This window comes from Geotrypetes seraphini, chromosome 5, assembly GCF_902459505.1.
Source record: "Geotrypetes seraphini chromosome 5, aGeoSer1.1, whole genome shotgun sequence".
Classification (NCBI taxonomy): Eukaryota; Metazoa; Chordata; class Amphibia; order Gymnophiona; family Dermophiidae; genus Geotrypetes; species Geotrypetes seraphini.
In genome coordinates, this window is record NC_047088.1 from 2,476,749 (window position 1) to 2,489,216 (window position 12,468).

Genomic DNA, 12,468 nt, shown 5'->3' on the forward strand with positions numbered 1-12,468 from the left:
GTGGCCGGAAGCAGGTAGAAGGGAGAGGGAGATAGGAAGGCTGTAGATCTCCGGAGCATGACACCGACCCCGGCCAGGATGATTTCTTTTTCAGCGTGCACCTTACAAGTCCGGCGTCGCGGCGGGAAATAGCCATGCTGAGCAGTGAGCTCAGCACTACACAGATGAAAGCCTTGCTTGCTGATTGGTCCGGCGGCCCCGCCCCGCCGTGCCGCCGGACCAATCAGCAAGCAAGGCTTTCATCTGTGTATGTGCTGAGCTCACTGCTCAGCATGGCTATTTCCCGCCGCGACGCCGGACTTGTAACTGCATGCCTGCGTGACGCACTACCGGAGCCGCAGCAAAGGTGGAAAAGAGCCGCATGCGGCTCTGGAGCCGCAGGTTGCCGACCCCCGACCTAGAGCAAACAGATCAGCCAGATATATCCGACCTCTGGTCACTAATCTCACAGCTAGGTTACTTCAAACCCCCACCCATCGTAACCCACCAAAGATGTCACCAGTTAGACCTGGTGACCTTCTCCGCCAAAGAACCAATCACTCCCAAATTCGTGTGGAAACAAGACAACTAGACAGACTCCCTATGGTCCGACCACAAACTTTGTAGCTTCTCCATTCACTACCAACAAAAAACCACCATAAACAGAAAAGCAAGAAACACCAAAACCCACACCACTAGAGGCAAGATCGACCCGAACAAATTCTGGTCCCGCTACGAAACTATCACAAAACGAAACGGACCAAATCATGACCACCTGGATCAAAGACAGCACAAACATTCTAAACGAAATAGCCCCCTTAAAAACCAGCAGAATTAGATCCTCAAACCAGGAGGGCTGGTTTGACCTAGAGCTACTACAGGCAAAAAAGGACCTCAGAAAATCAGAGAGACAATGGACCAAATCTGGAACCCAAAAGCACAGAATAGAATGGAGACTCAAACTAAAAAACTACAAAACCCTAACCAAGGATAAACGAAAAAACTTCTATGCCCAAAAAATTGGAAATGTCACAATCAACAGTAGTAACCTCTTCAAACTGGTCAAACTTTACAATCTCGAGACAGTTACCGACAACCGGGACGAAGAACCCACACTAACCGCCAACTCCCTAGCCGACTTCTTCAACCCCAAAATACTGAAACTAAGATCTTCGATAACTGCCCCTGCCGATCCCCACGGGGACTTTCCAACCCTCCAAGACAACAACAGTTCCAAACCAGACCCGGGGTCCAGAGCAGACCTAAACTGGGATCAATTCACTACTATCGATTGGCAATCCTTCAACAAATTCTATAACAAATATACCAACTCCTTCTGTAGACTAGACACCTGCCCCCCTAACGTTATGAAACGGCTCCAATCCACTTCAAAGCAAATATGCTGGCATGGGTTAACCTCCTACTATCTACTGGAAGCTTCCCAGCAGAACAAGGCCACATCTCGATCACCCCAATCATAAAAAAACACAAAAGAACCACCCAATATCCCGTCCAACTACAGACCGATCGCAAGCATCCCACTATTCACCAAAATAGCAGAAGGGCTGGTTAATGCCGAACTTACCACATACCTTGATAAATTCAATATCCTAAATGACAATCAATCAGGCTTTCGCTCCAACCACAGCACCAAAACCATTATAGCCTCTCTCCTAGACCACCTTCACACACTCTTCAGCCAAGGCTCCAGCGCCTTGATTGTACAACTCGACCTGAGCAGTGCATTCGACCTGGTCGACCACAACATTCTCCTTGACTGCCTCACCTACATAGGCATCTCGGGCCAGGTCCTTAACTGGTTCCACGGGTTCTTACGGAACAGATCATACAGGGTATTCAAAAACGACGCCTTCTCATATAGCTGGGAGAACTCCTGTGGCGTGCCACAGGGCTCCCCCCTGTCTCCCACCCTGTTCAAGTCTACCTCGCCTCCCTAGGAAACCTTCTGCAAAACCTCAAGCTCAAATTTTTTATCTACGCAGATGACATCACTATAATCATCCCGCTAACCAGTTTCACATCAGAGCTCCTTACCTTCCTTTCAAGCATACTCAATCAGATAGAACACTGGATGTTATCATACAGACTAAAACTAAACCCGGATAAAACAAAATTCTTCCTAGCAACCCCCAAAGATAAAATCAAAGACACCACAATTCAAGTAAAAGGATCCGTTTTCCCCCTTGAACAAAACCTAAAAATACTGGGCGTCACACTAGACAAACATCTATCCCTTGACAAACACATGGACAATACCGTCAGAAAAAGTATCTCGGTGCTTTGGAAACTCCGCACCATAAAAAAATACTTTGACGACACTTCATTCCGCCTGCTAGTACAATCTTCCATCCTTAGCATATTGGACTACTGCAATATCATTTACTTAAGCTCCACAAAAAAAACCATCAGGAGACTCAAAATGATCCAGAACACTGCTGTCCGCCTCATATTCGGCCTGAAAAAATGGGAACACATCACCCCTTTCTACCACAAACTCCATTGGCTGCCATTAGAATCCAGAGTCCTATTCAAATTCGCCTGCTTCTGCTATAAAACAGTATTTGGTTTATCCCCAAGCTACATCATCCCTCACTTCGCCCTGAATCACAGCATCAAGGACTCCCGAAGAATCCAACTATTCGCCTACCCCTCCCTTAAACTTTGCCACTCTAAAAAATTCCTCGACAAAACCCTCGCCTTCCAAGCCACTAAGCTAAACCCATGGTTATCCCAAATGGCCCTCAAGGCCCCCAACTATCTCGGCTTTAGAAAACTACTCAAAACCCGCCTCTTCCAAGACCAGGATCCCAACGCCCCTTCTATCTAACAACCCCTCTACCCTCTACATCCTTCCCTCACCCCCCCTGGCAACTTTGATCAATTTGTTATTGAACCGCTTGTAACCCCACTCAACTGATGTAAACCACTTGTAACCTTGTTTAATTGATGTGAACCGCCTAGAACTCTTCCGGGTATGGCGGGATACAAAAATAAAGTTATTATTATTATTATTATTACAACTCTAGGAGCCCTAAGGGACAAGAGACCTCCTCGATTAACCCCAGAAAGCCTGTTCAAACAGCCAGGTCTTAATTGCATTTTAATGAATAATGGGAATGAATTCCAAAGAACAAAAAATGCAGTGTCAGGTGAATTCCAAGCCAGTTAGAAATGGTATGGAAAATACTAATATATGATCATTCAAAGAATGAAGTATATGAGATGGTTAACAAATGGAGATAGACCAGAAAACCTTAGGAATAGGATCTTGAATTTAATTCTTTGTTTAACTGTAAGGCAGTGCTACTCTTCTAGCAATGGTATAATGTGGGTAAATCTGCCTACATGACATAGTAAGTGAAAGGCCGAGTTTTCTAACATCTATAATTTCTGAAGAGACACCAGAATAGACAATGTTATAGTAGTCTAGCCTAGTCACAGAAAGAAAGGTAGCCGCTAATGGCATCTATGCAGTTAATGATCACAGTAAAAGTAGGAGGAGAGGAAAGGGATGAAAGGAAGATAGACGAGCAAAGAAAGGGAAGAGGATAGCCCAAAGGTCTCAGAAAAGAGATGCTGAAGCTTGAATATGTATTCCCTAGAGGAAAGGAGGGCTATGGAGGATATGATGGCAGACGTTTAAGTAATCATTTTCAGAGACAGGAAAACAGTAGAGCTTAGAGGTCAAGGTTGGAGACTTAAGAACAATGTCAGGAAATACTTTTCCACAGAAAGGATGATGAATATTTGGAATACCTTCCTGGGGGCAGTGGTGAGGACAGAAATGGTGACCAAATTCAAGAATGTATGGGATAAACAAAGTATTCCTCTATGGAAAAAGATGGAAACAAAAGAAATGAGTTCGTAAGTGGAGTGAGCAAAGAAGATCAATGCCAGCTCCCATAAATGGCAAAATCAGATCAAGACTGGAGCAGGTTTTGACTGGAACTTCAGTAGCTGGGTAGTGTGACAGTGCTCAGGAAAGGATCTAAAGTAAACAACCACACGTATCACACTTTGTAGTGTTCAGAACAAAAAGAACTCTTTATTTAACAGCAGGGAAGAGTTTCCCTTAATGGTTTCTTTTCCCAGGAGTAACAGCTATGCTTTTCAACTTTCCCACTACTTTCTGGTCAGACATTAGAATACAGGCAGAGTTTTCCACATAGTTGAATCTCTTACCTTCAGCAGATTCTATCAGCTCTTCCATCCAGCTTCCCTAGCTCCTATGTTCCCTCTGGGGCCTCCATATGTGGCAAAGTTGGTCCACACATGCATCCCAAATACCCTCAGCCAAGCTGTCAGTAACTGTTTCACCTTCAAGTGGAGTTAGCTTTCCCAGGCTTCTGCCGCAGCCATGTCTAGGGGAAAGCTAAGGAGTTCCTGTCTCTTCCACCAGGGACCTCCTTGAGTGATTCTCTTCTGTGACAGATAAACACCTCCCTGCTGAGTCCCGACCCCCGAGTCAGCAGGGTTACCTCGTTAAGGTGGTGGAGCACTGAGCTATAAAGCCCAGTGTGGTCTGGGACATGTAGTTCGCTCAGTCTTTGGCTGGCAGCCCCTGCCTGCTGTATGGAGGTGGCATTAGCGGAAGATAACCCCTTACTCTACCACAGGTAGTAGAATCGTTGCCAGGCAGACTTTTGTGATCCCTGCCCCCAAATTGGCAGGCTAGAAGTTAAGTCTGTGTATACCTTTTGGCAGTCTATATGGGATCAAATAAATTGCTTGTTAGAAAATCATGTAGCATTGTCATATGACACAATTTTATTTGGCATGTCTAAGAGAGCTATATGTCAAATATCTGCTAATAATAACAAGCTTTTGATGATATTGACAGGAGTTGCCATCCAACAGATAACGTATAATTGGAAGGATTGCAAAAGACTGAATTTCTGTTTCTGTTGGAATTCAGTTTGTCATGTGTATAAAATGGAAAGAGCATTGGCAGTTCAAAAAGGTTATTATAATAAATTTAAGGATGTGTGGGGGCCATTATTAAATTATTATAATGAATAATTTACACTTTTTCAATTTTAATATACTGTACATGTGGATTTGGGTGGGGGGGTTGGATTTTTCACTAATAATATATACGAATGACAAGGTATTATATTCATGCGGTATATTATTAATTGTATATGAATTTGTGAGGGGATAGGGGATAAATCTGGTATAATATTGTAGATTTTCAAGTGATGTTATATTCTAATTGTTTGATATTTACTGTATGCTTGATGTAAATTATAAAATGAATAAAGATATTTTTTTTAAAAAAAGTCTGCATATACCATATGCTATGATTGTGAGTACTATGTATAAATAAATATTTGTGAATAAATGGCACTAGTCAGCGGTGGGGTAGGGAATGACAGTCTTAGGGTTTAAAGCAATGGTATTGTGCTATTATGTTCCAGGGTTACATCCTAGAACTGACAAGGCCAGTTGCCGACTTCCCTGTCTAATCCTGTGCAGAGTGCCAGATATGGCTCCGTTGGGCAAACTGGATGGACATTTACTCGGATCACAGCTGCTTCATTCTTTGTAGGTCTGACAGAGCTGTGATCCCAGTGTCTTTGTGCTGTTTGAATGCCCAGTCTTCCGATTTCCCTCAGTTTGCATGCTAATTTAAGAACTGAACAAGTCTGTGTCATCTGCACAAGGAGGAATCTGCCTTTGGCTTTGTTGTAAGGATTATTCCTTTTATATCAGTGAGGTGTTTTACTTTTGGTGTGCCTCTCTTCTCTCCTAGGACAGGTAGAGGCTCTGAGCACAGTTACTAGATGCTGGACCTTGAATGTGTATGAACTGCGTGCGCATATGTAACTTTTTTTTTTTCTTTTCTCTGCCCAATCTAGGCTGTGTATTGCTTTATAAGCAAGACTTCACAAAAAATCTGGGGCTTTGCTGTATTACCTGCACATATTGCTCACAGACTTGCCAGCGGGCAGTGACTGAAGAACTAGATGGCAGCACCTGGGACTTCTGCAGTGAGGACTGCAAGAGCAAATACCTCTTGTGGTACTTCAAGGTCAGTATATAAGTCAGCAAATTAGAGAAAGCAAGACATGGGATAGACTGGAGGATTAATATGTCATCTGTCTGTCCTTGATCCTGACTATAGGCAGCTCGATGCCATGCCTGCAAGCGTCAGGGGAAGCTGCTGGAAACTATTCATTGGCGTGGAGAGATAAAACATTTCTGCAACCAACAATGTCTCCTGCGCTTCTACAACCAGCAAAATCAGCCCAACTTGGATACTCAGAAGGGGCCTGAGAGCCTTCTCAACAGTAAGAGGGGTGAGGGTGGCCCAAAATTAGTTGCTTCAACAATGAGAGGAAAATGAATAAAGAATTGAAAAAAAAAAAACCCCAATGAGAGGGTTCAGGATGGCATGAGGCTTTGTAATCCTCTGAAATTGATGCTGTTAATAGAAAAGATTCTACATATTTCAGGTGATAAGGACATAGTAGATGATGTCACTGTACTTCTTATTCTAGGTCAGTCAACAGACCCAAAAGCACCTGCAGCTACCCAGAAGAGACCTGAGAATAATACGGTAAGAGCGTGCAGAACAGGCGCAAAAGAAAGCAGTGCTTATGACTTTGTGCGTACCAACCAGGGGGTGGTTCTGCTTTTTTGACTAGCTGCTTAGGAGGTATATTTTGATTGTTCCTGTAAATAAGACCAACACTAATAACTCTGGCCAGGGGCTAATGGACTTAATGACAATCATAGCTTAAGTTCTGCAGCAATTTATTTAAAAGAATTCACTGCTAGTTCTAGATGATAATACAGAAAAACATATCCACAAGAGATTCTTTAAAATATGTGCATTGCATTAAATCCAAGTTAAACCACTTAAATTATCAGCCCTGCAAAAGGAGAAGAGAAGAGCCTGAGCACAATTAAAGTCTTAACCTCTGTCCAAAAATCAAATTCATCACTTAGGCCTGGATTTTCTAACCGGTTGCCAATTAATGGCCCGGTTAAAGAATTGCACCGCTGGCAAATATAGGTACCAGAAATGTAAGCCAGGGTTTTCCAGGGCTACGTTTCTGGCGCCTTCCTTTGATGTGAATCCATGGCGCCTAATGCCACTTCTGGCATTAGCCACTGTTAGATGCCATAAACCACTTATGGAGGTGTGATTCCAACGCCAATTTTTTAGGTGCCGGTTGGCGCCTTGAAAATCAGTTTCAAACATTGTTGCAATGGTATTTTTCACTTAGCTTGGGCACCAACCAGTGCAATTTAGAGAATCTGGGTCTTAGTGCCCTCAGCACTGCAAGCACTGTCTTCCATGGTTGAAGGCCTGCAGTAGGACTGTCCTTTTTCACCAAAGTCATATGGGGGGGGGGGCATGGTATGACATGAGCTTTGGATCAGGGTGGAAGTTGATTTGATTATTATCACCAGCCTCAAAGGTGTTTCCAAGTTCCCAAGTTTATTAATATTTGATATAGTGACCATCGACATGTATCTGGTCGATGTACAATGCTAAAAATATAAGGTATAAAATTTCACTACCTCTGACTGCCAGGATAAAATGATGCTCACTCTTAATGCTAATGGTGGTGATAACAATTAATGCATACCTGTCGGCAGTAGTGAACCTGTTTCCAGTGCAATAGACATTGTAGACCAGGGGTCTTAAAGTCCCTCCTTGAGGGCCGCAATCCAGTTGGGTTTTCAGGATTTCCCCAATGAATATGCATGAGATCTATGTGCATGCACTGCTTTCAATGCATATTCATTGGGGAAATCCTGAAAACCCGACTGGATTGCAGCCCTCAAGGAAGGACTTTGAGATCCCTTTTCTAGACCATAGGGTTTTTTCCCTTTACCCGCATGGACTGTAGAAGAGAACCATTCTAGGTTTTCCACTCCGCCTCTAGAGTACTTCACAGGCTACCTTAGCTCCTCCCATCAGTCTTTCTCTTCTGCATGCATGGTGTTAGTTCTGCTCTCCTACATTTATTATTTTTAATTCAAAGTAGCTTTGTTCCCTTTCACGGTTCTTTTAGGCACAGACTACAGTTTAGAGCAGTGTATCATAAACTGTGTGCCTCCTGAGATTCCAAGTGTGCCATGGTGCACTGAGGAGGAAGAGAGGCGCTGGCCAGCTGACTTGCCTACAGGCTAGAGGTTCTCAACACATGGTACGGCACCAGCGCTCCAGTCTAGCGATTTCTTGCTGCCGTCGCATATCACCCGGGATTCCTGCCTTCCTTGTCTTCTCTTCCCACCCCCAGACCAGTAGTTGCAGCTCAGTGTGTGTTTAACTTCGCCACACAGCTGCCACTAGCATTAGTTTAGACGTGGTTCCATCAGGCAGCCTCGGGGCCTTTGCTAAGCCGGTCCACTTCAATGATGCAACTTCCTCTTTTGTCAGAGGCGGGCCGGCCTAGCAAAGGCCCCGAGGCTGTCTGATGGAACCGCATCTAAACTAATGCTAGCGGCAGCTGTGTGGGGAAGTTAAAAGCACAGTGAGCTGCTGCTAGAAAGAGGTGTGGTACTGCTGGACAGGGGAGGAGTGAAGAAGGGAAGAGAGGTACTGCTGGACATGGGAAGAGGGAGGGGTGCTGCTGGACAGGGGGGAGGAAAATGGAAGGGAGACGAGGTTCTGCTGGACTTGGCAGAAGGTGAGGGAAAGGAAAGGTGCTGCACATAGAGGGGAGTGTGAGCTGGTTAATGGGGAGAGATCATATTAGTTGTGAGTGGGGATGGGGGAGGGAAGGAAAGAAAATTGTTGCAGAAGTGAGAGTGATAAGAGAGGAAGAAATGGACATGGGGTGGAGGATAGGGAGAAATGGTGCATGGGGAGAGAGCATGTTGGATTTAGGGGTGGGAAGGAGGGATGTCACTTGAGGGAAGAGGCAAGGAAAGAGAAATTGTGTAGGAGGCAGAAAGTGTTAGACTCATGGAGAGGGCAAGATGGATGGGGAGGACTGAAAGGAGGGAAGGAGAAATGTCACACTCGGGGGAAGAGAAATGGAGAGAAGTTGGTTGGGGGGAGGGAAGGAGGACTGGAGGAGAAGCAGCATGCAGGAGGAAGAGAAAGAAATGTTGGACTGGTGGAAAGGAGGGAGAAATGTTGGATTGGGAGGGGGCCAGGAAGGGAGATGGACTGCAGGGGGCAGAAAGGAGGAAGGGAAAGAGAAGAGGAAAGATGACTAAAGGAAGGGAGAGATACCAGACCAGGGAATGGAAGGGAAGGAGGGGAGTCTGGTAGCGCTATAGAAATAATAATAGTAGAGAGATGCCAGATTATGGGAAGGAGAGAAGAGAGATGCCAGACTGGGAAGGGGGAAACGAAGGAGAGAGATGTTGGACCACTGAGAGGAGGGAGGGTTGGACCACTGAGAGGGGGGAGGGTAGGAGAGAGATGTCAGACTACTGAGAGGAAAGGAGAGAGATGTTGGATTACTGGGGGAGGGGAGTAGAGAGAATTTAGACCATGGAAACAGGGAGGGAAGGAGAGAGTGATAGGAAGGAAGGTAAGATGTGGAAAAGTAGATTTTGAGAAGAAAGCAGAAAAATGGAAGAATTGAATGTTAAGTTAATGCCAAAGATGGATGCAACCTAAGTCAACAATATAAAAATGAAAAAATAGGGAGTGAAAATTTTTTTGGGTAATCAAAGGAACACTTCCCTGGATATGCAACAGTAATGCTTTAACCATGATATATATATGTAAAGATCAGCTCAGAGGCATGGAAGGGCTTTTACAGAAGGCAAAAACCCCTTATACCACCTCACCACCCAATCATTGCTGTATCTTCCATACTTTGGAGCATAAATAGTACCAATTCATGCCAAATTAATATCAAATCAGTGTGAACAAGTTAAAAAAAAAATCAAAATTGCTTAACTTAAAGCTTGGTTTCTTGGTTTCAACGTGCACACGTTTCGTGCTCCTGCTTCAGGAAACCAAACAGCTTAGAATTCAGCCGCATTTATCAGAATATACTGGGCGGCAATGAGTATTTTAAATCTAAAACAACAATATATTACTTCAAAGTCAATATAAGCAAAAAACCTTATACAATAATACTTATGTTGTAAACACTTCAATTTAAAAGGCATTTCAAAACGCTGGTTACCTTCTTTTTTTTTTAATTTCTTTATTCGTTTTATAATTTACATCAAGTGCACAATAAATATCAAACAATTAGAATACAACATCACTTGAAGATCTACAATATCATACATCAAGAAGATTTAATCCCCACCCCCTCCCAAATTCATACACAATTAAAATGTATCACATGGATATAATATCTTATGTCATTCATATCTATATTATTAATGGAAAATCCAATCCCCCCACCCCAAATCCACATGTGTATTAAAAAAAATTGGGAAAAGTGTAACTTATTAATTATAATAATTTAAAAATGGCCCTCACACCTCCTTAAATTTATTATAGTAACGTTTCTAAACTGCCAACGCTCTTTCCATTTTATACACATGACAAACTGAATTCCACCAGAAACAATAATTCAGTCTTTTACAATCCTTCCAATTATATGTTATTTGTTGGATGGCAACTCCTGTCAATATCATCAAAAGCTTGTTATTATTAGCAGATATTTGACATTTAGTTCTCATAGTCATGCCAAATAAAATTTTGTCATATGACAATGCTACATGATTTTCTAACAAGCAATTTATTTGATCCCAAATAGACTGCCAAAAAGCCTTAATGAATGGAGAGTAAAACAACAAATGATCTAAAGTTCCAGCTTCGAGATGACAATGCCAACATCTATTAGACTTAGAGCAATCCAATTTTTGCAAACGAACAGGGGTCCAGAGTGCTCTATGCAACAGGAAAAACAACGTTTGCCTCATAGATGCCGACATTGTACACTTCATCCTCCAGGACCAAATACATGGCCATTGAGACACATTAATTTGATGCTTAATCTCAATGCTCCAAATATCTCTTAAGTCCAGTTTTTGTTTTTTTATTCAAATAGCCAGATAATATTTTATACCACTGTGCAGCCTGGTGGCCCAGGTAGTCTGCCTGAAAGCATAAGAAATCTAAACTAAATTGATTATTAAGAGATTTCTATTCAGGGAACCCTGTCTGAATAGCCTGCTTCAGTTGCAACCACTTACAACTTTGTTTTTTATCAAGGCCAAATTTAAGTTGCAACTGTGAAAAATCCAGCAGCTTACCATTAGATATGACATCATTTAAGGTTCGAATACCTGCTTTAATCCAATCCTTCCAGACAATTTTAAAACCGCCTATTTGGATCCTGGAGTTTAGCCATATAGTTTGATATGTAGATTTTTGAATTGGAAGAGGTGTTAAGTTATTAATATATCTTAAAGTTTTCCATGTGTCCATTAATATTCTATTGTTTTTCCGTAATCTAGGCATTTTAATACTGAGAAGATGACGAAGCCTAATGGGAAACATGAGTTGCCATTCCAACCATAACCAATCTGGTAGCTTTTCCATGAGTTCTGGGAGGACCCAATACATACCTTGACGCAAGATATAGGATTGATGGTACCTATAAAAATGTGGAAAATTTACCCCACCCTCCGCAATTGGCTTTTGTAAGGACACTAAGGCAATTCTTGCACTTTTACCCAGCCAAACAAATTTAGTCAGAATACTATTCAACCCCTGAAAAAAAACTGGTATCATACCCATTTGGTAACAAACAACAGGCAATATCATCATCTTAACAGCTTGGACTCTTCCCCACTAAGATAAATGCAACGGATTCCATTGTTCACATAACTCTGTTATTTTTTGTAATAAAGTTCTTTCATTCACTTTCATTGTCTCTTCAAATGTATTTTTTATCCAAATTCCTAGATATTTTATTCCTTCCTCCTTCCAAATAAAAGGAAATGAGTCGAATAAACCTTTTATACAATATACATTTAAAGGAAGAACTTCTGACTTAGTCCAATTTATTTTATATCCTGAGAATTTCCCAAATTTCTCAAACAAATCAAGCAAACATGGAATGGTTGTTTCAGGATTCCTCAAATGAAGCAGTAATTCATCTGCATAAGCAGATACCTTATGTTCCTTTCCAGAACGTGGAATACCCTGTATCTCCTTTACCTTTAACAAGGGTTCAAGTACTATATCAAACAACAAAGGAGACAAAGGACAATCTTGTCTAACCCCCCTTTGCAACTTGAAAGAATCTGAAAAATTATTATCAATATATAATCTAGCAACAGGAGAGCTATACAACGTTTGAATCATTTGTATAAATCCTGAACCCATACCAAACCATTCCATAGCCTGATACATAAAGGCCCATTCTACCCGATCAAAAGCTTTCTCTGCATCCAAGGACACAGAGAAGGCCGGGTCATTTAAGTCCTTTGTTAGATATAACATATGAAAAGCCAATCTAGTATTATTAGAAGAGTGCCTCAGCAACAAAACCCGTTTGGTGCATACCAATTATATAAGGAAAAGCC

The 12,468-nt window shown here is 42.3% G+C and overlaps 1 protein-coding gene across 13 annotated transcripts in view; it reads left to right on the forward strand.

The window, feature by feature from the left end:
- The window catches only part of ZMYM3 (zinc finger MYM-type containing 3), a 677,821-nt gene that overhangs the window by 462,515 nt on the left and 202,838 nt on the right, over positions 1 to 12,468 (forward strand). For 11 of the 13 annotated variants that reach the window (XM_033945153.1, XM_033945158.1, XM_033945160.1 and 8 more), the window contains 3 exons: positions 5,859 to 6,031; positions 6,125 to 6,299; positions 6,501 to 6,559. In XM_033945153.1, the coding sequence (XP_033801044.1) occupies positions 5,859 to 6,031; positions 6,125 to 6,299; positions 6,501 to 6,559 (407 nt within the window). The remainder of the gene's footprint in view (positions 1 to 5,858; positions 6,032 to 6,124; positions 6,300 to 6,500; positions 6,560 to 12,468) is intronic. The other 2 variants (XM_033945152.1, XM_033945163.1) reach the window with 1 other exon arrangement.